The 27,292-nt window shown below is 40.5% G+C and overlaps 1 protein-coding gene across 3 annotated transcripts in view; it reads right to left on the bottom strand.

Annotated features, from left to right (window-relative positions):
• The window catches only part of osbpl9 (oxysterol binding protein-like 9), a 229,836-nt gene that overhangs the window by 144,065 nt on the left and 58,479 nt on the right, over positions 1–27,292 (bottom strand). For all 3 annotated transcript variants that reach the window (XM_072574282.1, XM_072574283.1, XM_072574284.1), the window contains exon 3: positions 22,646–22,724. In XM_072574282.1, the coding sequence (XP_072430383.1) occupies positions 22,646–22,724 (79 nt within the window). The remainder of the gene's footprint in view (positions 1–22,645; positions 22,725–27,292) is intronic.

Below are 27,292 nucleotides of genomic sequence, written 5' to 3'. Positions count from 1 at the left end.
GCGCGTGTTCACTGTTGTAATGCAGAGAAAAACACCAATCAATCTATCCACAAAATCCCAAAATGTCAAGGAGAATATGATGTTGGTTGAGAGTTAAATATCAGCCAGGACATTATCTGAAGTCCACCTTTTGCAACTGTCTTCAAATGACTGTTAGTATCTTGATTGATGCAAAATTTATCTATCTAGGATTAACCTACATAAGTTTAATGTTGTAATTTTGCACAACAGCTTCAGAATTATAACAAATCCAAATTAGCAGCTATTAGTAAATTATGAGTACAGTATCAATTTTGGTTTACATAACTATTGATATTTTACTGGGATGTTGTTGTGACTGACTACTTCTAAAAAAATTTATTAAAAAAGAAATTGGTGACCAATTAAGTGAGTATTTGCTGAATGGTAGCTCAAATCAAGTGAACAAAAATTTCATCCAGAGATTAACATTGAATAAAGATAAAGTAAAGCAATAGCAACAATTAATTATTTGATACAGACTATTTTTTGGCAACACATTTTCCTCTCATAAATTATTGACACATACTTTCAGATTCCACAAAACTCACAATGTGTTTACAAGAGTAGTTGCATGCCAACAGCATAAAGAGCCATTGAAAGAGAGTTAAGCTATCCTATGGCCAAGGGATCACATCTAGGTTCTGCAGTCCTGTCACATCCAGTCATGAATGGAATTGGACTATTAAATAGCTCAGTGGAGGAAGCGGCTCCACAAATATTCCTATCCTCAACGATGGAAGAGCTCAGTGCAAAAAATAAAGTTGAAGCATTCTAAGCAATTTTCTGCCATCAGTGCTGGGTGGATAATCCACCTCAGCCTCCTCCAGTGGTCCTCAGCTTCTTTGATGCTAGACTTCAACCAATTCAATTCACTGTATGTAATATCAAGAAATGATTGGCGACACTGCCCAATGAAAACTTTGGGGCCCTGACAATATTCCAGAATAGCCCTTAAGACTTGTGCTCCAAAACATGGTATACCCCGAGCTAAACTGTTCCAGTATGGCTATAACACTGGCATCTACACAACATGGAAAATTGCCCAGGTGTGCCCTTTACGTAAAATGCAGAACAAATTCAAACTGACCAATTACAGTCCCCTATCAGTCTACTCTTGATCATCAGTAAAGTGATGGAAGGAGTCATCAACAGCGCTATCGAGCAGCATCCACTCAGCAATAACCAGTTCGGTGACTCCCAGTTTCACCAGGGCCACTCAGCTCTGGATCTCATTACAGCCTTAGTTCAAGCATGGACAAAAGAGCTAAATTCCAGACGTGAGTCGAAGAGTGACAAACCTTGACATCAAAGCCATATTCAACAAAGTGTGAATTGGAATCAAAGGATCTTATGGAGGAAAATCTCCACTGGTTGGTGTCATACTAGGCTCATAGAAAAATAGTCGTGGCTCTCGGATCTCTCTGCAGGAGCTCCTTAGGATAGTGCCCTACTGTCACAACATGGAGGTGAACCCCTCTGTTAATTAAAACACACAACCAGAAAAAATGGCCTCACCTCATCACTTGTTAAAATATGAGTGACAGAACTCCCAAATTCCAATATTAAAAGAAAATATCAATTTATTCTTTAAGTCTAAAAGTGAACACTAAACAACAACTATTCGCAACTCTAAGCCTCCCTTTCTCTTAACTGCTTACTATCTGCCTTCAACCCTACAACAACATACTGTTCCAATAAGACACTTAATTTCAAAACCACAGAGTCACTGTCATCTTCTTTGATTTCACTGTTCTGGCTGCTGGTTGCCCTGGGTCGTCTTCTTTCTTTTTACTCTAAGTATGTTTCACATGAGAGAGTGTTTCCTAATTTCTTTGAGAGCAAGATGTTAGATGGGCAATCAGCTCTCGATGAGTTTCTCTCTGCACAGAGGCATTCTTAGACCAATTTTCAAAATGTCTGCATTTTTATATTCCTTCACTATGACTGGGTCAAAATCCTGGAATTCTCTTCCTCACAGCATTCTATGTCAACCTACAGCACATATTCTGCAGTGGTTCAAGAACACAACTCACCACCTCCTTCTCAAGGGCAACTGGAGAATGGCAATAAATGCTGGCTGCCAGCAATACCCACATCCCATAAGTGAATTTTAAAAATCTCAAAACACCAAAGAGAAATTAGACAGTATTGATCTTCTATCATTTGAGTATTGCTGAAGGTATTTTGCCAAAAAATGTAATCTTGCGCTCATCAAGATAATTTACCTGAAATACCAATCTGAAGGGAAGACAGATATTATACCTTATGAGAAGAGAGTGCTCACTGGTCGAGGCGCTAAATGGGAAATGCATCAACTAGCTTATTGCTGACAATAAATTGCCAAGAATTGTTTACATTTTAAAACCAGACAGGCTGACTCTGATGGGTCAATGTTTTGACCCAAGAAATTCACCAGAGAATGGCTGTCTCCTGTTGTGTTGAGTTGAAGTGGCATAATGCATACATATGTGCTTTCAGTCTGCAAAAAACAGGTACCTGTGTATTAACATAGTTAGCTTTCAGTATGCACAAGTGCACCACACTGAGTCCAACTGATCATCATCAAATGGTCGCCAGTATAATTCTGAGCACACAAGGATATTCAGTAAATATTGTCCATTTGCTGAATTACTGCTACAGCTGAATTACAGCTGTTTGACATTTGTTTTGAGTTTTCAAGCACAGTATGGATGATTATGGTCAGTACCATTCCTGATGCAACTGCCAAAGGGTTGTGCTGTTTGATTTGGAGCTTCTACTAGCACAGTGCTCTTTTCAACCTATTAGTACTCTCTTTGCACACAGTATAAATATTGTTTTCTCTTTACATTGACATTTCTTGTGAATTGTCCAAATGATCCCAAGCTGAAAAGGTTCAAACAATGTGTATTTTTGTCTGCAACACTCAAGTTCTGGACGACTGAATGACGACCCCTGCACTACCAAAATATTGCTTATACTGAAAATTTGATACAAGTTCATCGACCTGAAATGTCAATTCTGTTTCTTTCTCCATAGATGCTTTGTGTCCTGCTGAGATTTATTATTCAAGCCTGCTTTCCCATACCTCATTTTTCTTTCTTGTCGATCACGGATCAGTTGATAATACTTTTAACTCCATTTTAAAACGTGTGCTTTCAAGTTGCAGTCCAGAGACTTGAGAACAAAATGAAGGCGGACATTGCAGTGCAGCACTAAGTCACAGGGTCATTGAGCAAGGAAACAGACTCTTCGGTCCAACAAATTCACATTGACCATGTTTTCAAACTAAACTAGTCCCACTTGCCTGCGTTTGCCCCATTTCCCTTGATATCTTTCCTGTTCATGGACCCATCAAAATCCCTTTTAAACGTTCTATCTGTACCTATATTGACCACTTCCTCTGGCAGTTCATTCCAGACATTAACCACTCTCTGCGTAAGAAGGTTGTCCCTCATGACTTTTTTAAAAACTTTAATCTTCTCACCTTAAAAAATGCCCCCTATTTGTGAACTCCTCCACCCTAGGGGAAAAAAACCTTTGCTATTCACCCTATCCATGCCCCTTGTGATATTATACGCCTCTCTAAAAGGTCACCCCCTCAATCTCTTATGCTTCGGTGCAAAAAATCCCAGCCTATTTTTATAACTCAAACCATACATCCCCGACAACATCCTGGTAAATCATTTCTGAACCCCCTCCAACTAAATAACATCCTTCATAGAGCAGGGCAACCAGAATTGCGCACACCACCCCAGAAGCCGCCTCAATGTCCTGTTACAGTCTCAAGTGTAAAAGATCTTACATCATGACTTTTAAAAAGTATACAGGGAACAATGAAAGAGCAAACTTCCAGCATTTTTTGTTTTCAGTTCAGTAATAGAACAATGACCCGTGTGACCTGACTAATATTTATCATTTAACAACAATTAAAGTTTGCCATGTGCAAATCCACTCACACTCTTTTTCTCTAAAATATTGACTACACTTCCAAAGTGTATCCTAAGACTGTCATAAATGCAACATAAATACAAACTTTTCTTTGTTTAGAATGTTGAGATGATTTTGTACTGACGACTGCGAACAACGTACTTCTTTTTCCAAGCAAGAACTCAACAAAGCATAATCCATTTAATGTCACCTTAAAAAGTAGCTGAGACATTTTACCATTGGTTGCGCTGTTAGTAGCCCTCTGATCATAATTAATTGGCCAATTAAGGGCATCAAGCATTCCTACTTATGGCTGTGGATAATTTAGCAACAGCTGAGCACTTTGCTAAGTGGCAAGATTGTCATGTGTACTCTGGTGGCCTACTCCTTTGAGGCACCACGGCTCGCCCAAAACCCATGCCAAAAGACCATCCCTATATTATAGCAATGCTCCTACCAGCACCTGACTGACTGGTCTGCGCAAGCCACAATCTCACATTTGTCCCTAGACTACTGCATGCTTTTGCTTTCTATTCATTCATGGGATGTTGGCATCGCTGGCAAATCTAGCATTTATTCCTAATCTCTAAATGCCCAGAGGGCAGTTCAGAGTCAATCATTTTGCTTTGGGTCTGGAGTCACATGTAGGCCAGACTGGGCAAGAATGACAGACATTTTCCCTACATGATATTATTGAACCAGACAGGTTTGTCCAACAATTGGAAACAGTTGGTGGACCTTGCTTGACTCCTAATTCCAGATTTTATTTTATTAAGTTGAAATTCCACCAACGGCCATGGCAGGGATTCAAAGCTGGGTACCCAGAACATTACCTGGATTTCTGAATTTGTAATATAGCAATAAAAGACCAGTGCCCTCCTTAAGCAAGCTGGTCTTAGATTAGATTACTTAGTGTGAAAACAGGCCCTTCGGCCCAACAAGTCCACACCGCCCCGCCGAAGCACAACCCCTACATTTACCCCTTACCTAACACTGCGGGCAATTTAGCATGGCCAATTCACCTGACCTGCACATCTATGGACTGTGGGAGGAAACCAGAGCACCCGGAGGAAACCCACGCAGACACGGGGAGAACGTGCAAACTCCACACAGACACAGTTGCCTGAGGCGGGAATTGAACCCGGGACTCTGGCGCTGTGAGGCAGCAGTGCTAACCACTGTGCCACCGTGCCACCCACTTGGCCTACTACAGTCCGATCAATGGTCACCACTGCTGGCAGCAATACAGAGGCTGAAGGACTGCTGGCCCACTGATTGGTTGTTAGCTGTTGGGGATGGCATAACTTCCCTTATAAGGGCTGAAGCCCTAACAGTCGGCAGTTGATGTAATGACAATTGTGAAATCAAATCGGGCTACAAGGGCAAGACTTGGACGTTTTGGACAGTGGACATGACCGCCACCCACTAATCTGAAAGTTCCAGCCACAGACACTCAAGCAGGAAATAAACATTAAAATCACACAGAGAAGGCATCATAAAAAGTAAGTGCAATAATTACTGCATTTTAAAAAATAGATAAAGGAGATCAAGAAAATAATTCAGTGTTTTCAAGTTATAAACTCAATTTCTCCAAAATATATTTGAATATTACTGAAAAATACACATTTCTCAAAGTTTTTTTTTAATCTTGCACTTAAAGAAAATTCAGAAGAATACCAATTCAAGGGGAACAACAACAACATTTTGTACTGCATGAGAAGAGAATGCTGATTGGTTGATAAACGGACTCTGTGGAAAAAGGCATTCCCATGGAGAATGCACCAATTAGTGATGAATGATTGTCAACTGCTAGAATTTGTTTAAATTTTAAACCAGGCAGCTGACCCTCACTGGTCAGAGCATTGCCCTGAAAAATGGACCAGCCAATAGTTGTCATCTATTTTCTTAAGTTGGAACTGGCACAATGCATGTACATATCCCTGTTCTCTGCAAAGAATAAGGACCTGTGTATTAATATATGAAACTCCCAATATAACAGGTGCCTCTTATTCGTCACTCATGTGGTGCTGCTATCAAGCCAAAATTTGAAAGGGCATCAGAGGTGTTAGCACTTAATTACAGCTCCACAGCAGCTATTGCTGCAGAACTCATGATCCCAAAATATTATTTAGCAATCTCCACTGTGACACAGTTTGGGAAGTCCTGCTGTAGAATATGTACATTCTTTCACAGAAATGATTATCTGTTTAACATTCAAGGATTTAACTATTTTCAGTAATCCCCTTTAGTAGAATTTCACCCAAAATATTTATTAAACACATTGCCACTGCTTTCACATAAACCAATGTTTCTGCAGCTGGACCACTTTTTAACAACAATGCTAAAGGGCAATATTTCCCATTTTTTTCTTACTAAAAGTATTAGGAGATCAGCAACATTTTAATATCAGTTTTGAAGAATGGAAAAAGAAAACTCATCAAAAGTAACTAATTTCTGGTTTGGATAATCCAAGTTTAAGGAAGCTGAAACACATTTTTCCATATTTAATTTTCAAAAATATTTTATTTGCCTTTTCAATACTTAGACTTAAGGGCGCTTCAGTGTAGTACTTAAATGTGACATATTAGAACTAGAATTCCATTTTGTGCATCATTTCAACTAGCCAACCAAGCTTTACAAATGTTGTGCTTCTCATTTAGTTATGACATCATCTTACTGTGATAACCCAGTATGGTTAACTAGGATAGGAGTAATATTCTCCCAGCAGAACTGCTGATTCAAAGATACTTCAAACTTGTTCAGCTCAATGTCAAAGCCAATATATTTAAAATCCCCTCAAGCATGAAATACAAGCTTAAATTCTACTTTCATATTATTTTACTTACATGTTTCTAAAATTCCATTGCCCCACTCTATCAAATGGATTAAGATGATACCTGGAAGCTCAGCTTTTTAAGCCAATAAAACAAAGCAGAGCCAGCTATTAGTTGAAACAGCCTACGTCCAGCAAAACAAATCTCACTGAAAAATAATGCGCCCTTTCAGTCCATAAACGCACTTGTTTACAGTCTACAGGTTCTCTTCAACACTGACCGTCTCTTTAGATGGTTTTAGAATCACTTTTGTCTCAGATATTTCGCCCTACAAAACAATGGATTTTATTTCAACTGATCTAAACTTGCATGGGTTGAAAAAAAAATGCAAAGGCTTTTAGGATTACTTTGTGGAAGAGCCTACTCGAACATCTGCATGGTCCAATTGCTCTTAAAAACTGCTAGCAACTAGCCTTATAAGTCATATGTGCAAGGACCATTTCATCATAAATCCATTTATGATTAAACATTTGAAAATTTTTCCATTTATAACACGTTGTTACATTTTATCTTCAATATAAAAACAGGGGCAAATAAAAAGGATCAAATATTAATTCATATGTAAGCCAGAAATAAAATTAAGATTTCTGTCTTACCTGCACACATTTAAGTTGTCAGAAGGAAACTATTTCAGGGACCAACCAATACCTTTACAAGACTTCTCAAATTATCCTCTCCAAAATACTCGTTCCAAATATTGGTTTTCATTTCTTTGCTTTATTTTTCATTTACTTTTCTCTACCTCTTTTGAACTTACCTTGCCTAATAGTTTTTCCTAAATATCTCACTTATCAATTACTCATCTATACCGCTTGATCGCTGGTCTTACAAGTTTCATCACCTTCATTCATTTCTGACTATTCATTGTTTCTTCAATATTTCATTCTGACGTTTTACACCTATTTCAATATCTGTCCTTCATGCATTCAGTACTTGCCATTTCCTATTTAGGAAATGTTTTACTGCAACTCTGCCTTTCTCATTCCCGCCTCCAAACACTGTAGCCATGCAAGTATGACTGTGCAGGAACATTAACAGATCCAGACTTGCCCTTGGTAGGGCACTGTTGGAAGGAATTCAAATTAAGGACACACTTTCTTCAGATTAGTATTCCACAATCATCATGCAGTACAATCTTCTGAATTAGTCCCTTTGACATAAATCATAATGGAAAGAACCCACCTGACTTTTCTCAAGGGGATTTGAAAATTCTGTAATCAATTTAAACCAAGATTTTGTGAGTTAGTGGTTGGGGATCATACCATTTGAATAAAGTTATATCACTTGGTTAAGACATAATTCTTTACTTCTATTTCATTTTGTGAACAATCAGGCTTTACGCTTGAGCTAAAAACATCAACATATCAGACTTGATTATCCTAGCCCATTCTTCACCATTGCATCAATTCAAATGATACAAGATTTCAAAACAGAGCTTTGAGATGCCCTTTTTCTTTCTGCCCTGTGGACATGGTCACCAACCATGTTTGCCAAATCTCCCACACTTCTTCACTCAACGCTTTCTCTCCCTCCCAGAAAACTGACAAGTCACCCTTGTACTCAACTTCCATCCTACCAAGCACCACATTCAATTGATAATGTCATCACATATCTTCAACCCCATGCCACCAACAAATACATTGTCCCCTTCCCCAAGAGAGCATTTCCTCCATGATGCCCTGGTCCTCTACTCAGTCTTCACAACACCCTGTCCCCTTCCACAGCACTCCTCATAGAAAATGCAGAAATAACACCAAGTATTTTGCCTCTTATCCCACCATCCACTGCCCCAAAACGTTCCATATGAGTGAAGCAATAATTCGCATATATACAAGAAGAACTTCTTTCAATGTAATCTTCTCTATTTGCTATCAAGATGTGGTCTCCTGTACATTGCGGAGACAAAGTACAGACTGAGCGGTCACTTTGCAGAATACTTCCACTCCAAATGGAAGCATAACCCCCAAGCATTTGGGCCCTGTCATTTTAATTCTCCACCTCGCCCTCAGGTTTTGATCGATTGCTGCATCAAGAAGATCTAACAAAACTGACTGGCTAATACCAGAAATGTCGATTCTCCTGCTCCTCAAATGCTGCCTGACCTACTTTTCCAGCGCCGCACTTTTCACCTCTAACAAAACTGAAGCCAATTGGGAATCATGAAAACTCTCCATTGGATGGAGTCATGACCGAGTGCAAAAGAAAATGGCTACAGTTGTTGAACACCAATCATTTAAGTCCTAGGGTATCATGACAGGAGTTCCTCAGAGTAGTTACCTAGACATAACCATCATCAGCTACTTCATCAATGACATTTCTTCCATCATAAGGCCTTGTGGGAACACTTGCATTCTATTCAGCACCTGTTGAGATCCCATAGATACTGAAGCAGTCCATGCCTACATATAGAAAGACATAGATAACATTCACGCTTGGGGTTATAAGTGACAATCAATATTCTTATTACATGAGTGCCACACAGTAACTATATCAAACAAGGGACAATCTAAGCTTCACCCTCTTGACATTCAATGACATTATCATCACTGAAACCCCAACTCACAAAATTACAATTGACCAATAACTGAACTGGACCAGCTATATAAATACTGTACATAATAAGAGGTCAGAGGTATGCAAGTTATGAGTAAATTCACCTCTTGACTCCATAAAGTCTGTCCACCATCTACAATGGAAGTCAGGAGTGATAAGACCGCAGTTCCAGCAATACTCAAGAAAATTGACACTACTCAAGACAAAGTAGCCTTCTTGGGTGGCATTCTGTCCAACATCTTCAACATTCACTCCATCACCAATGCTGTGGCAGAAATGTGCCCATCTGCAAAGATGCAGCGAGCAGCTCAACAAGGCTCCTTTGACAGCATCTCTCAAAATCCACAACATCTAAAAGAACAGGAGCAACAATTTTTTTTTAAATTCACTCATGGGCCAGCATTTAATGCCTCTCCCTAGTTGCCCTGAAGGCGGTGGTTGTTGCTGCCTTTTTGAACTGCTCCAGTCCACATGCTGTGGGTTGACCAACAATGCTCTTAGATACAGAATTCCAGGATTTTGACCCAGCAATAGTGGGGGACTTGGAGGGGATGCATGGAAACATTACCACCTGCACATTCCCCTCAAAGTGATAGACTATCCTGACTTGGAACCATATCACCATTCCTTTACTGTCAGTTGGTCAAAGTACTGGAATAACCTACTAACAGCAACATAGGTTTATGTATAGCATATGAACTGCAGCAGTTCAAAAACAGGACTCACCATTATAAGGATGGATAATAGCTCCTGCACCCAATTTAAAAAAAATTCTGACATGTGTCCTTGGTCTTCTGCACTGCGCAAGTGAGGATCAACTTAAGGTTTAGGATCAGCACCTCACCTTTCAACTGGGCATTTTACAGCATTCTCGACTCAGCACTGAATTCAAGAATTTCAGATCATACACTCCATCTTAGTGTGCTTTTCTCTGCTTTTTTTTGCCAACAGCACACCACCTCTATGTACATCTTTTTATGTCTTTACTTGTCCCATCTCCATTCCATTCAGCTCTGGAGGACCAACTGTTTTGTCATTGAATCTCTCCTACCATTCACCCAAAGCACAAACCTTGCTTTTGTCCTAGTTCCACACACACACTTTGATCAAAATCTATTATATCTGAACCTTTTTCTGGTTCTGATGAAAGATCAGGGATCTGAAATATTACCCCTGCATTTCCCTCAACACAGATATTAACTAACCTGCTGCAGTTCTTTTCCAGCATTTCTTGATTGTATTGTAATGCATTACTGATAAGTCTTCAACGTTCAGTCTCCCTAGTGTGAGCTTATCCAGACTCTGCTGTCCATATTCTAAACTGCACTAATTCCTTACCTGCCCTCTCCTTTCAGCACTATACTGGTTGTCTTTCCGGCAAAGTCACAATTTTAACATTCTCATCTTTGTTTTCAAATTCCCTCTCATGTCCTGTCCATCATATGACTGTAACCCTTGTTACTCTTCTAAACTAGTCTCTAGAACATGAATAAATGCTCCACCATTACCAGTCATGCCTGCAGTTATATTGGCACAAATCCAAGGAATTCACTCTATAAACCTGTATAATTTTCTCTACTTCTGTAAGATAAGAGTTAAAAACCTACTGTTTGACTAAACATTTAAGTTTTCATGTCTATGTGGTTCAGTGCCAAATTTGGTTTGGTATCAATCATGAAGTGTCTTGAAGCACATCATTACATTAAAGGTAGTTTATAAATGCAAGTTGCTATCATTGTTGTGACAGAGGTGAATGCAATTTCACTTTTACAGTGCAAATATAGCAGCAAATTGATTTTGATTTTGTCATTTTGATTCTGTTGATTATTATATGCTGGAGACAAATGGTCTTATACACTGTCTTAGGAACCATGACCTAATGCCCTCAATAATCGAGTATGTCTACATTGTACCTCCACTTTGAAACAAAGCAAATGTTTGTTAAGGTGCTCCACAGTTATTGTGTGAACTTATCCAATGATTTGTTTGAAACCTGGCATTGTAGAGCTTTCTTTATATTCTCAGACCTGCATCAGTTATATAAATATCAAGCCTTTTATATGAAATCACCTATTAAGGAAGGCTTTTACAAATTTGCTAACAGATGATTCGGACTTAAAATATTCACAGTTATGAGCAAAATATTCGGTGCCCCAGTGTCTGCAACAATTAAAAAATGTGCCTGGTTATGGACATTTTGCGCAATGGAAGTGGATGTCAAACACGTTTTTGAATCGCCATCTGATCTGGCTGTTTCAAAACGGCAGTGTCAGCCATCATAAAAGATTATTATTATTATTATTATTATTAATCTGCTGATTGGTTTGGCAAAGAGCTCGTGCCCTATTGCTAGCTCTCAGTTGAAGCTTTAAGCAAAATACCTCAACTATTCAGAAGCTACAACATCATTCTTAATCAAATTATTTCATTGCAAATTAAATTGATTAATGGTTTTGAACAATTTATGTAATCCATTTCTAACACTCAAAATTGATACAGCAAACTTGCAATCTTGTTTCACAATGTCATCCCCAGCATGTTAATTATTTTCAGCAATTTGCCAAATTAATTAAAGCACAAGATCACAGTTTGAATTCAAGTACAAACCAGGATCGACCTGAAGAAAAGAGAGAATGAAGAATCAATTTTTAGTGCTTTATAAACCTAAAACCAAGTATGTATTATTAATTTTGTCCTCTGCTCACCAAATCTAAGTGTGACGCCTGTGACTGCACAATATCTATAAATTCCTTGAAGTATGGGTTCTAATATATGCCTGCTAGTTGTATACAGTTCTTCAAATGGGTTCCTGAAGGGTGAGTACAATATTCACTCTTGATGACCTTTGTTTGGGAGAACACTGTCTCCACATACTCCTGAAAAAGTCAAAATAAATACTCACTTTTAAAGCAAAGGATGATAGAAATGGGTGTTTCCTCTGCTTAAATTCCCAAAATCTGACTTTCAACTCCATTTTTTTTGTCCAGTCATTACCTTCAGATTCACTGCTTTGTAAATCAACCACCTAATGGAATTTGGTTGAAGGAATGGATTGGAGACAAAACATAATGACCTGTTCCATTACATCCAATTTCTGAAGTCACCTGCTGATTTCCTCTACTAACTTCCTCAGGAGTGCACACAGCCTTCTGTGTGGAATCACTTCCTTTTACCTTGGATTTTTCCCCCAGTAATTTCTCCAGATTCAGGAAGCTTTGCAGCTTTCCATTTATTTATTTGGATCCACAGAGGCAGTTTCAATTTTAATTTGCTAATATCTTTGACCTTTTTAGTAAATCACAGACAGTAGGTCTATCCCTTAAGAATTTTCCTTATTTGTTGGAGTCTATTATGCACTATAATATTCCCTTAAATTTTGCTGCTGCATCTCTAATAATCTCTGAACCTAAATTGCCAGTTTGCTTTCGTTGGCTGTTCACAGCCTCGTAATTGCCCTTGTTTAAAAAGTAGCAGCCTTAACTCATACTCATGCAATGATTTTTGCATGAAGTTGGACCCTTCAACTTCATGCAAAATTCAAAGTATGGTCACTACTACCCAGAGGAAATTTCATCATGAGGCATGTAATTAATCCCATCTCATTGGTCAAAACCAGGTCCAGTAAAGTTGGTTCTCTGCCGATTGGCGCCATAATGTGCTAGTCTAAGAAACTGTCCTGAAAACATTCAATGTATTCCTCATTTGGATTACTTTCTTCCCCATCTCATTGCTCCAATCTATATGTAGGTTAAAAAAAAACATGGTGGCTCAGTGCTTAGCACTGCTGCCTCACAACGTCAGGGTCCCAGGTTAGATTCCAGCCTCTGGTGACGGTCTGTGTGGAGTTTGCACGTTCTCCCAGTGTCTGCGTGGGTGTCCTCCGGGTGCTCTGGTTTCCTCCCACAGTCCAAAGATGTGCAAGTCAGGTGAATTGGCCATGCTAAATTGCCCATAGTGTTTAGGTGCATGAGTCAGAGGGAAATGGGTCTGGGTGTGTTGCTCTTCGGAGGGTCGGTGTGGACTGGTTAGGCCAAAGGGTTTGTTTCCACACTGTAGGGAATCTAATCTAATCTAAAAGCCCAATGATAATACCTGTACTCATGACGAACGCCCATTGTTTCTTTCTTGATATCTGGTCCAACCAGTTATTTTTAGGGGTCTGTACAAAACTCTTGTAAGTTACTTCCTGTCTTTATCATTCCTTCTCTCTAGTGAGACTGCTTCTATGCCCTGGTTTCTTGAATTTAAGTCATACTTCACTATTGTGCTGATATCATCTTTAATTAACAAAGCCACTCCTCCACCCTTTTCTCGGATGCTGCCCTTCCTAAACATCACACCAATTACCCTTCAATTTTCTGGTCCTAATATGGGTCATGCTGCAGCCATGTCTCAATAATGGTCAGTGGATCATACTTTGTGCTGATTTTGTACAACAAGTTCATCTGTTTCATTTCAAATGCGACATGCATTCAAATGCAGTGCATTAAGCTTTATCCTTTTATTACTTTTCTTACTTCTCATCTTAACTAATTTACTCTTCGGTCTGTATTCTTCTTCCTGTCATTGTTTATCATTTCCCACACCTGTGATTCACCACAGCTTCCCAAATTTGAGCCCTTGGCCCCACTACAGAGGAACCTCTATTCTCCGAACGACATGGGCAGACACTATTTCGTTCGGATAGTTGATTATTGAATCAATTAACCCAATGTCTCTCCTCTTGGGCTCTGAGCTTCCTGAAGCTTCCTTTTTTCCTCACTCTACCTGCCTTGTTCCCTCACCCTGTTTCAGGATTTGTTTCTGAGCAGAGACACACTCCTGGGAGCTGCAGCACTGCTGAAGCCTCCTGCACCAACCCCCCCACTCCACCAATTAGATCAATGGGATTGTCACAGTGAGCACTTGCCATGTCCACTTTCAATTCAGGAGACAAGGCAGCAGCACACAGCACGCAAGCCCCCACCCACCCGCTCCCACCACCCCTTCCCCCACCCCCCCCCCCCCCCCCCGTCTGCTCCCACTCTTACATCCACCCCCACCCTGCCCCCAACCCATCAACCAGCACCCTCGTCCACCTCCACTCCCACTCCCCCCATCCAACCCCACCCCATGTCCACCACCACCTCCCCTGCCCGCCCCCACCCAACCCCATCCAAACCTTGCCCACCCATTCACCTCTGCCCCTCTGGGGCAGCTGGACTGGACAACAGTAAGACTGCTGCTGTCTTTGCAGAGTGGAGTCTCAAAATATCAAGCACACACAGACACACACAGCTTTTAACTGCAACCTTTTGACAGTTACCACCTTTGCCCTGCACTGGACAATGTTGGAGAGATTATCTGGGGAAGGGGGTTTGGCGTCTACCCCTGTGAAGAATTCCAGGGAAAATGTGAGGGGAGAGAGAGAGGGCGGGCTGTCAGTCATTTGGAGATGGTGCCTGGGCTCCCACCAGTCCAGAACTGTTCTCAGCAGCATTTCAGTCCCGTTCCCTCTGTGACTACCTGGTCAGGTCCACACCCCCCTACAACCCACCCTCCCATTCTGGCACTTTCCCCTGCCACCGCAGGAACTGTAAAACCTGTGCCCACACCTCCTCCCTCACCTCTATCCAAGGCCCTAAAGGAGCCTTCCACATCCAAAGTTTTACCTGCACATCCACTAATATCATTTATTGTATCCGTTGCTCCCGATGCGGTCTCCTCTACATTGGGGAGACTGGGCGCCTCCAAGCAGAGCGCTTTAGGGAACATCTCTGGGACACCCGCACCAATCAACCAACTCCCCCTCCCACTCTGCCGAGGACATGGAGGTCCTGGGCCTCCTTCACCGCCGCTCCCTCACCACCAGACGCCTGGAGGAAGAACACCTCATCTTCCGCCTCGGAACACTTCAACCCCAGGGCATCAATGTGGGCTTCAACAGTTTCCTCATTTCCCCTTCCCCCACCTCATCCTAGTTTCAAACTTCCAGCTCAGCACACTCTCCTTGACTTGTCCGACTGCCTATTTCCTTTTCCACCTATCCACTCCACCCTCTCCTCCTTGACCTATCACCTTCATCTCCTCCCCCACTCACCCATTGTACTCTGTGCTATTCTCTCCCCACCCCCACCCTCCTCTAGTTTATCTCTCCACGCTTCAGGCTCACTACCTTTATTCCTGATGAAAGGCTTTTGCCCGAAACGTCGATTTCGCTGCTCGTTGGATGCTGCCTGAACTGCTGTGCTCTTCCAGCACCACTAATCCAGTATTTGGTTTTCAGCATCGGCAGTCATTGTTTTTACCTTAACATTTCAGTAAGCCAAGTTCACTTTTATTCATTGTAAACAGAAGACGCAATCAGTGTTGAAACACCTCTTTGATGTAATATTTCTAATCGGGACCTCGAAATCATCTTTGGATAAACCAAAATTCGGATAATTGATATTCAGTTAATCAAGGTATTTAGTTTAAAACTCTATGTTCCTCGTATTGCACTTGACAAGAACACCAATGACAATACAGCTCAGGTGTAAGCCATCCAAATGGTACAGAACCCACTTTCCCATTATTAATATCAGTGCCCCTCAAACCAGAACTCACTTCTCCCATACCAGTCTTTTAGTCATGCATTCTTTCTAACCTGGTTTACCCTCTGCCAATTTGCAAGTGGCTCAGATAATAATTCCGAGATTATGAATTCTGCAGTCCTGCTTCTTAATTTGGTGCCTACCTCCTCATACTGCTATGCAGAACCACTTGGACCCAACAACAGGATGCTCCCCCTCCCACTGCATGTTCTTGACCAGCTCAAAGCAGATATCTTGAATCAAGGCATCGTGCAGGCAACACAGCCATCAGGATTCATGCTCTTTCCCGACTATGCTGTCCCAGATTACCATTACATTCTTTTGGGCTCCCTCTGCTCGAATAATGGCTTCCTTTCCATGCTACAATGGTCATTTAGATCATCCTTATCACAGCCCCTGCTCTCACCTAAACAAGCTAAGAGAACCTTAAACCTGTTGGACAAGTGTACAGACTGACACCTCTACATTCCTGTCCTTTGGATCTCCTTTCCTGCTTCACTTACAATCACACCCTCCTTTCCCTGACTACTGATCATTTCAGGACATCCTATGCTAACAGATGTGACTACAATCTGGCACAAAGAAACCAGGTAACTATCTCCCCTCCCTGATGGATTGCAGTGTCTAACGTTCAGCCTCCTGCTCATAAATTGAGCCAAAGTTACTTGTACTTCAAACGTTTAGTTCAAAATGTGTTTGCCCAGAATCACAATGGTTTCCTTGAGCCCCGACACACTACATACAGCACCTGCGCTCCCATTCTTAATGGTTTTTTTAATTAATTATTATTATGATCAACTTCTGTTGCTTCTTAAGTATTGTACTAAATTTACTACCAGTGTGTTCACCGTGTTAACCCTTAGAATAGAATACAAAGGTGACTACTACTTATCAATTAGTTCTCATTTCTGCATCAACATCACTTTTGTCAGCTGCTTTGAAGAATACTGGGGTTCCTGAAGGGGTTTAGCTTCTGCTCCAACTGAGCTTGATCTGTGCCTTGCCCCATAGGCTTTTAATCAGAAAACTTCACTGCACCTTTCATTTTCAGTTTCACTTCACTCCACTCCACTCCCCTGCTGCTCTGACTAAGCTCCTTGTACTTGTGTGGCATAAATTTCAAGTACCACACATTAATCCAAGTCTGATTATTGTCCAGGTCCAGCTGCACCCTCGGCATGTATTTCTTCATTATTTCTGAGGGGATATGCATTATCTGGTCACTTAAAGTATATTCATACTTTCAAATCCAAATTTTCATGCCACCTCTGTCAAACCAGAAAGCTCTTAAAATAGTGGGTACACTGAGAAAGAAATTCAATTTATGCAAACTAAACTGACTAAATAATCAACCAGAAAGTTCAAGAGATTCACAACTTGTATTACCTAATCAACATGTTCAGAGATGTTATACATTTCTGTAGCAGTTGCAGATGAACACAGGCCTCCTAGCAATAAGGCAGAACATTATCACTGTGCCACAAGAACATAGAACATTACAGCACAGTACAGGCCCTTCAGCCCTCAATGTTGCGCCAACCTGTCATACCAATCTGAAGCCCATCTAATCTACACTATTCCATGTACATCCAATGACGACTTAAATGCACTTAAAGTTGGCGAAACTACTACCGTTGCAGGCAAAGCATTCCATACACTTGCTACGCTCTGAGTAAGGAAACTACCTCTGACGTCTGTCCTATATCTATCACCCCTCAATTTAAAGCTATGCCCCCTCATGCTCGCTTTCACCATACTTGGAAAAGGCTCTCCCTGTCCACCCTATCTAACCCTCTGATTATCTTATATGTCTCTATTAAGTCACCTCTCAACCTTCTTCTCTCTAACGAAAACAGCCTCAAGTCCCTCAGCCTTTCCTCCTGAGACCTTCCCTCTATACCAGGCAACATCCTAGTAAATCTCCTCTGCACCCTTTCCAAAGCTTCCACATCCTTCTTATAATGCAGTGACCAGAGCTGTACACAATACTCCAAGTGCAGCCGCACCAGAGTTTTGTACAGCTGCAGCATAACCTCATGGTTCCGGAACTCGATCCCTCTATTAATAAAAACTAAAACACTGAATGCCATCTTAACAACCCTGTCAACCTGGGTGGCAACTTTCAAAGATCTGTGTACTGGACACCGAGATCTCTCTGCTCATCGACACTACCAAGAGTCTTACCATTAGCCCAGTACTTTGCATTCCGGTTACTCCGACCAAAGTGAGTCACCTCTCACTTGTCCGCATTAAACTCCATTTGCCACCTCTCAGCCCAGCTCTGCAGCTTATCTATGTCTCTCTGTAACCTACAACATCCTTCGTCACTATCCACAACTCCACTGACCTTAGTGTTGTCTGCAAATTTACTAACACACCCTTCTACGCCCTCATCCAGGTCATTTATAAAAATGACGAACAGCAGTGGACCCAACACCAACCCTTGCAGTACACCACTGGTAACTGGACTCCAGGATGAACATTTCCCATCAAACACCACCCTCTGAATCAGTAATTGGCTTGCTGAAAGAAGACAAACTGCTATATTTCCCACAATCCCATTCCTCCACATTTTGTACAATAGCTACTGTGGGGAACCTTATCGAACACCTTGCTGAAATCCATATACACCACAACCGGTTTACTCTCATCTACTTCTCAAAGAACTCAATAACGTTTGTGAGGCACGACCTACCCTTCACAAAACCATGCTGACTATCCCTAATCAAATTATTCTTTTCTAGATGATTATAAATCCTATCTCTGAGAACCTTTTCCAACACTTTACCAACAACTGAAGTAAGGCTCACTGGTCTATAATTACCTGGGTTGTCTCTACTCCCCTTCTTGAACAGGGGAACCACATTTGCTATCCTCCAGTCTTCTGGCACTATTCCTGTAGATAATGACGATTTAAAGATCATTGCCAAAGGCTCAGCAATCTCCTCCCTGGCTTCCCAGAGGATCCTAGGATAAATACCATCCGGTCCAGGGGACTTATCTACTTTCAGACTCTGCAGGATTTTTAATACCTCTATCTTGTGACCCTCAATCATACCTAGTCTAGTAGCCTGTATCTCAGTATTCTCCTCGACAACATTGTCGTTTTCTAGAGTAAATACTGTCAAAAAATATTCATTAACTGCTTCCCCTGTCTCCTCTGACTCCACACACAACTTCCCACTATTATCCTTGATTGGCCCTAATCTTACTCTCGTCATTCTTTTATTCCTTGAACACCTATAGAAAGCCTTAGGGTTTACCCTGATCCTATCCACCAACAACTTCTCATGTCTCCTCCTGGCTCTTCTGAGCTCTCTCTTTAGGTCTTTCCTGGTTACCTTGCACCCGAATTGAGCCTTCACATCTCATCCTAACATAAGCCTTCTTCTTCCTCTTGACCAGAGATTCCACTTCCTTCGTAAACCACAGCTCCCACGCTCTACAGCTTCCTCCCTGCCTAACAGGTACATACGTACCTAGGACACACACGAGCTTTTCCTTGAATAAGCTCCACATTTCTAACGTGCCTATCCCCTGCAGTTTCGTTCCCCATCCTATTCTTCCTAAATCTTGCCTAATCACATCACAGCTGTAACTCTTGCCTAGTGGTATACACCTATCCCTTTCTATCACTATCACTAAAGTAAAAATAACAGAATTGTGATCACCTGCTCACCTACTTCCATGTCTAACACCTGGCCGGGCTCACTATCCAGTCCCAAATCTAATGTGGTTTCACCCCTTGTTGGTGTCTACATACTGTGTCAGGAAGCCCGCCTGCACACACTGGACAAAAACTGACCCATCTATAGTACTCGTACTATAGTGTAGTGTTCCCAGTCAATGAGTTCAGGGTCAAACTAATGATTATGTCTTCACCCCTTAAACCTACTGGTCAACTTAAACATCAACAATAGCTGCATTATTAAGGTACCATGACTTTTCTCAAAGATTTGGTCAATATCCTCTTTCCCAATTTACCGCAACAAAAGAAAATTTAGAAACTCAAACAGTCAAACATTTTTAAAAAGTACTGAACTTTGCCACAAATGTCATTGATAGATAACTGCACGATACTTCAATGTTAAGCTTGGAGTTTCAAACAAGCTTTGCAAATTGGATCGTCCAAGTGTTCTATTACTCTCTACAATTCAACCTGAAACAGGAAACTGAAAGCAAACTTAGATGACCCACAACAGGATGGTTTTGTTTCTCATTCCTGATTGTTTTCCAGTAATGTCTAATCAAAGCTTATGATTAATGGACATGACACAAAAGGTGGGTAAATTGAATGAATCAGCAAAACAATAATTAAATCATCACGCAAAACCTGTTAGCAATGAGAGGCTGATTGGCTTATTTCTGCTTCTAAATATATCCATGCTATTTGTCTCAACTACTCCTTATGTTCCAGATTCTTACCACTCCCTGAGTAAAGTAGTATCTCCAGTATTCTCCACAAGATTAATTATTAACAGCCTTATATTTCTACCTTTTGATTTGATAAGACGACCAAAACGGTCAACAGAATTTCAGGTACGCATATCAATGTTATCGAATCCTTTGTTAATATAAAACGATCTATATCATCACCCCTTCAGCCTTACCTGTTGTGGAGAAAAGAACTCAGTGAATTCAGTCTTTTTTGAAACTAACAACCTTGTAATTCTGGTATTGTCTTGTGAATTGTCACCTACATCAAATCTTTTCTGAATCTTTTCTTCTCTAAGAACAGTAACCCCTGTCCTCTAAGACTTCAGAATGGGGAGAGACTAGGCATGCTATAAGGAGTGTCATGTCGTCAGCCAGCTGAACATTATAGAGAGCGTTTTCTGACTGGGGCTATTAATCTGGTCCAATCAGGGAGATCTGGCTGACATAAAAGGATGAATGTCAGGGATATTGTGCTCTGACTGCCTGACTCGGTGCTTTTGTCAAAGGCTATGCATTTGTAAATAAAAGGTGATTGGTGATGGGATGCTGGCCTCTGAAGAATAAATTCACATGCCATCTGCTGAATTTTACAAGCTCTCCTGCCTTCATACTTCCAGCAGAAATGTGGTAGAGTTAAGGTTAAATCAATTTTTCGTACACATTTATCATATCCTTGCTTTTGTACGTTATTCCTTTATTTTACAAAGCCCATGACATCATATGTTCTGTTAACCTTTTCTGATTCTGCCATTTAATGACTTGTGCATACAAATCTCCAGCTTACTCTGCTCAAACGTTCCTTGTATTTTACATTGACTTTTGTTCTTCTCATTAAAATGAATCACTTCATTCTTCTAACTAATCTGCCTGCCATCTTGTCTAACCATTCCATCAGCCACACTATGTTGTCTGGAGGTTTAACACTGTGCTCCTCACTGTTCAGGTTGTACCTGTTCTTAATGCTATTGATTCTAAGAATAACATTAAAACACATAATGTAGTGAGACACCATATTACTGTATTTATTGACCTAAATTTGCACCCTCAATACTTGTACTCAGGACAGCAAAAACAAAACACTTAAAAATGAAATTTTGCTGGGCGCTTCATTGGTGTTTCGATCAGCAGCTCCAACTTTCAAGTGGCCTTTTCATGGCAATGTTCATTCAACACTGGAGCTTGCAATTCAAATACACGATGTGGTCCCAAAATACTAACTTACATACCCTCATACTGTTATCTGAAAAAGACAGGTGCTATGTGCAAAGAAGTTCAGATAACACTTTTTTCAGGTATAAAACATTGTTATTTTGGTCCCTGTGGACAATCATTAGAATTTTTACATTCAATTACCAAGTACATTGGGAGCCAAGTTATTTGCTCAGATGAATAATAGGTACAATAACAACATCTGTAGCATCGAACAGTAAAAGTTTACACTTCTTAAAGCAAGTGACAAGTGCAGACTACATTTAAAAAGCAAAACTGACACAAATTATTTACTTACCAGGAAGCAATGTATATTCACTGCAGTTTTCTCAATTACATAAACCATTCTCAACCTTTTTTTCCCCTTCAGAGCTTTCCTTTGCTTATTCTTGGAGCCAAAACGCCCTGGTATTTTTAATGGAAACATTGAATGATGGCTTCACAATCACAAGTGATAACAGAAAATTGGAATGACAATGCCTTACCCTTCCTACCGGAGAACCACAGCATACAGTGGCGAAACATGGCAATAGCTGATCAAATTAGCATTATAGATCAGTAAGAAAAAGCAATGATGGCAAGGAAATGAAGGAGAGAAGACAAATAATGCAGATGGAAGAAACTGTTTGGTTGTAGGACATAAGGCTCCACCTTAAAGCCAAATGCTGCTTTCAGCTTTCTTGTTCATGCACATCTGCAGTCTAAGTGGAGACACAACCCTGCTTGGCTCAGTTGCTGTCCTGCCTGTGTTGCCACAGTCCTCACACTGCAGAGCAGCAGTTAAAAGACCCAGCAGTTCAGACTATTGCAAACAGAAAATGAGCATTTCTTTTCCCTTTATAACTTATCCTTTATTTTATATATATCATCCAAATCCTGGTGAAAATGATCCTTTCTTTAATATGTTTTAATCCAGTGTAGTCAAACACCCACAGTTCTAACCTGCAAATCAAGATCCAGAATGTTCAACTCAGTCTGATAGGTGCCTCACAAATACTGACAAAATTTCAATCCACACACAAAATGCCAAGCATCAGTTTTCATCCAGTCTCTCTGCAGAGTGCTCCTTGCGTCCTCGTAAATCCAAGTCAGAATCTCTCTAGTTCTCACCTTGAAAATGGAATGTCTTCTGATCCACTGTGACTGTGAAGGTGCTGTCATCCTCATCGTCTATACCAATCACAGCTCCCTATGAAACAAGGACATCAAAAGCCTCATGAATAAGCAGTGACATCATCAACCTACTGCACTGGAATGTGAGCAACTTAGAAAAAGGCGAGGGAGATACCAAATACTGCAGAGTATATCAGGTTCACGTGCAGAAACCCTGCCTGAGAGACTGGATCAAAATTCAAAAGCAGAAATATTCATACATGCATGCTGCTCTTACAGAAGAATGGGGTAGAATAAATAATTCATCAGCAAAGCTAAAATAATTCAGCAATACCATGCCCACGTCTTACATGCGTGCTCCACCCAGAATAAGATCAATGATAAATCAGTGCATATCAAATATAAATCTAAAATAAAAAGGTAAGCAGTTCCTGAGCAGTACTACTGCCGTTATAGTTGAGCACGTTTGCTTTCAGATACAACAAAAGGAATCAAACTGAAAATTTGCCAAAGCCAGAAAGCCTCACTAGGCATAAATTATTTTTGTTACATTTTCAATATGTTCAAACAGACATCTAATCAAGTTCAAAATCGATAGCTTTAGAAGTGCTGAAATGATTATTTCTTACATACAAAATGGCTGTTTCCATTGACAAAGTCTGTCAAAAATGACTTACGTCAGTCTACCATAAAAGAGGACATTTATTTAATTTTGTTGTTCTGGCTAATAAGAAAATACATAACTCATTGAAATAACAGAAAATGCATTAAACACTCAGCACATCAGACTGAAAAGGAAAGTCTAGAAAATATTTTGGATCAACTGAGGAATTTTGCAAAAGGGTCTTCTTCCTCAAAATTCACTTCTATTATTATATTTACTTTTATAGAATGGTTATAATATAGAAGAATATTTGTCCAAATGTATCTATACAGGATCTCTACAAGAACAATTCATTTAGTCCCACTCCCATGTTTTCCTTGAACCCCTGGAAATCTTCTTTCTTCAGCCCATTATCCAACTCCATTTTGCAAGTAACAATTGATTCTCCTTCCTCAATGTTCTAGGCTAATGCATTCCACATTCTAACCACACACGGGGTGAATTTCTTTTCATGTTAATAAGACCACAAGAAATATGAACAGGAGCAGGCCATTTAGCCTCTCAAGCCTGCTCCACCTTTCAACAGGATCATGGTTGATGTGACATTCCTCACACCCACTTTCCCCGTAACCCTTGATTCCCCAACTGAATCAACCTCAGCCTTAAACATACATCTGCCCCCATTGTTCTCTACGGCAAGGAATTCCAAAGATTCACAACCCTCAGAAGAAATTCCTTCTCTTTTCAGTTTTAAATTAGCCCCCTTTATTCCCTCTAAAGACTCTCCCATGGAGGGGAAATATACTCTGAACATTTAACTAGCCCCTTTAAGAATCGTATATGTTTCAATGCAATCACCCCTCATTCTCCTAAATTCCAGTGAGTAGAGTTCCAACCTGTCTAACTCTTGCTTATAAGACAATCACTCCATACCAGGAATCATCCTCATGAGCCTTCTCTACAATGCCTCCAAATAAATACTATATTTCCTTAAATAGGGGGACCAAATCTGCTCTCAATACTGCAGATGTGGTCTCACCAGCACATTGTACAGTTGCATTAAGACTTGCTTACTCTTATACTCCAAATCTCTTGAAACAAGGGTCGACATTCCATTAGCCTGCTTAATTACCTGCTTCAGCTATATGCTAGCTTTCTGTGTTTCATGCACAAGTACTCCCAAGTCCCTTGCAGTTTTTCTCCATTTAAACAAAGCTTCTGTTCTCCTTCCTCACATTTTTCTACATTATACTCCATTTGCCAACATTTTGCCACTCACCTAACTGATCAATACCTCTCTATGAACTGCTTACATCCTTGCAACTTCCCTTTCACACTTATTTGTGTGTAAACTGCTTCCATTCTCCAAGTCATTAGTACCTGTATATATTTCAAACAAATGCAGTCCCAGCACTGACCCCTGTCGAACCCCACTGGTTATATGGCGCCAACCTGAAAAAGAACCTTTATCCCACTCGCTGTTTCCTGCCCATTAGCCAATTCTCCAAATAACGTTTTTGTTTGTTTGCCAATCAACCTAAGTATTCTCCTTCATAACCTCCCCATTTGATGCTACAATACGACCACATTTTTCCATTAAATTGTATCAAATTAACAAACTCCATTTTGCTAAAAAACTTTCATATAAAGCAGCTTCAGTGTTTCATTCTGGCATTGTTGGTGTTAGTAAGGACTGTAGTGACAGAAAACTGGAGGAAATGGAACTTACTCATTGCAAGGCAACGAGATAGGTATTGAAGAAATCAAGCCGGAGTTGACACGAGTATGAATATAGGGAAGGGATGAAGAGTTGGTACCGCACCTTGCACAATCTCAGGGTGCCCTAATGTGATCTAGATACAAATGCTGACCATTGTTACGAAGCAGCAACCCACGTCAAGTTAAATTGTCAAATCATCCATATTGGGTACTGGTTGAGGGATAAGTGTTGATCAGGATATCAGGAACATTCTTCTATTCTTCCCTATAGGCATCCATTGGAACATGTACATTTACTTTATAGAATAGGCAAGGCATTGGTTAAAGACAAAAATTGCTGGAGATCATTGTACGTCAGGCAATAGTGATGTGGGTGTATGGTAGTGAGGAAGATGGAGTGCTGGGGGAAAGAGAATGCTGATGGTTCAGATTACATGATGAGAATTTGAGAACAATAGTATGTTTAACTGCCAGGCTGGAAAATATAGACAGTCCCAGTGGGGTGGGTTGGCATTGTTGACACCTTTTTGGAAAGCAATAACACCTCTAACGATAGAACATGCCTCAATGTTGCACTTAAGTGGCAGATAAATGTCATACTTCAACTTTTAGAATGTGGCTTCAGTCCACAAACATGAGACTTCAAAATAAGCAAATGCAGGCAGGTCGAACTAGTTTATTTTGGGAAATTTGGTTGGCATGGACAAGTTGGACTGAAGGGTCTGTTTCGGTGCTGTATGACTCTGACTCAGTGCATTACATCTGACCGAAGGTTGACACTGTGCATAACTTTATACATAAACATAAATTAGACACAAGATTTAGGGAAGAGGGATGCATTTGGGTCATTTGCATTGCGGTCTTCTTTACATGTTACAGTACCAGCTGAAGCATATGTGCAAAATCAGAATTGAGAACTAATCAATAATTGACGTTTATAAATTGATCCTCATCTTTCTGTAGGCTGCACCACAAGTACTGGCAATTCTCTCACCTAGAGCAAGCTAAAACTATTCAGGATGACAATTACTTGAAAGCAGGTCTTAAAGTTTTGTTCTATTCATCAACATATAATCAAGGTCACTCTTACAACGCATCCATTATTGGTGTGTGACTTTTAAACTTTTTCCACCCCAGCCCAACACCGGCACCTCCACATCATGGTTAATTAAAGGTACGAGTTATTTGTCTTGCACCTTTTCCAACATGTCATCAGACCAATTGGTTATTTGCATTCTGTTTTTGATGCAGGATTTATTGTGGTGTATGAATGAGAATCTGACCCTAACTATCTCGTCAGGAGACCACACTATTTGAAGCATGTTTTGCAATCGTTCTCATCAAAACTGGGGAAATGTCAACCAGTAATGATTCCACCATCACAGTACATATAAACTGTGCAAGTCAAAAAGTCAACTGTCCTTGGGCTACATGTCAAATGATTGCTGAAGTCACTCAAATATGGGACATGAGCAAAACTGAAGCCAACAACACCACAGTTGTCTATCTCATACACTGCAGGCAAGGATTGCCTGAGGCATGGTACATTGGTGAGACCAAGGAGAGGCTATGGCAACGGATAAATGGACACCACACAATAATCAACAGCCAGGGTGGTCCCTTCCAGTTGGAGGGCACTTTAGTGGTCTGGCCCATTCAGCCTCAGACTTTCAGGTGACCATCCTCGAAGGCAGACTTCAGGACAGGCAACACAAAATGGCCAAGCAGAGGCAGATAGCCAAGTTTAGTACCGATGGGGATGGCCTCAACCTTGGGTTCATGTCACACTACACTCCGACTGCAGTGTGTACACACACACACACACACACACACACACACAATCTCACAGACTTATATTCCTTTACACTCACACACACTTATACCACCCCCCCCCCAAACACACACAAGTTTGTGGGGTGAATTTGTTCTTGAGGAATTACATTTTGCTCAAAAACTGCATCAATCCCTGTAAGATTCTGTAAATCACTTTTTTTAAAAGTAGCATCATCTGAACATTGAGACACAGACAGCCTCACACAGGGCACCTCACACCTTCGATGCATTATGTGAACTGACATGGCACCTATTGTTAAAGTTCACTTGAGAATTTAACTTTAACAAAGCTCTGGAAGTTTCATGTAAAAGAACTGAAACCAACATGGTCATTCTAAAAAATGAGAGATTTAATAAACAATCCAGGTCTTTTTCAATGTATTATTTCAGTTACATCACACTGTAAACTCTTGCTATAAATTCTGTGTCTTATGGTTGTATACTCCACAACCACCTGATGAAAGAGCAGTTCGCCAAAAGCTCATGCT

The sequence above is a fragment of the Chiloscyllium punctatum genome, chromosome 7 (genome assembly GCF_047496795.1).
Source record: "Chiloscyllium punctatum isolate Juve2018m chromosome 7, sChiPun1.3, whole genome shotgun sequence".
NCBI lineage: Eukaryota > Metazoa > Chordata > Chondrichthyes > Orectolobiformes > Hemiscylliidae > Chiloscyllium > Chiloscyllium punctatum.
The sequence above is the reverse complement of the archived record's forward strand: the minus strand, read 5'-3'. Positions and strand labels throughout refer to the sequence as shown.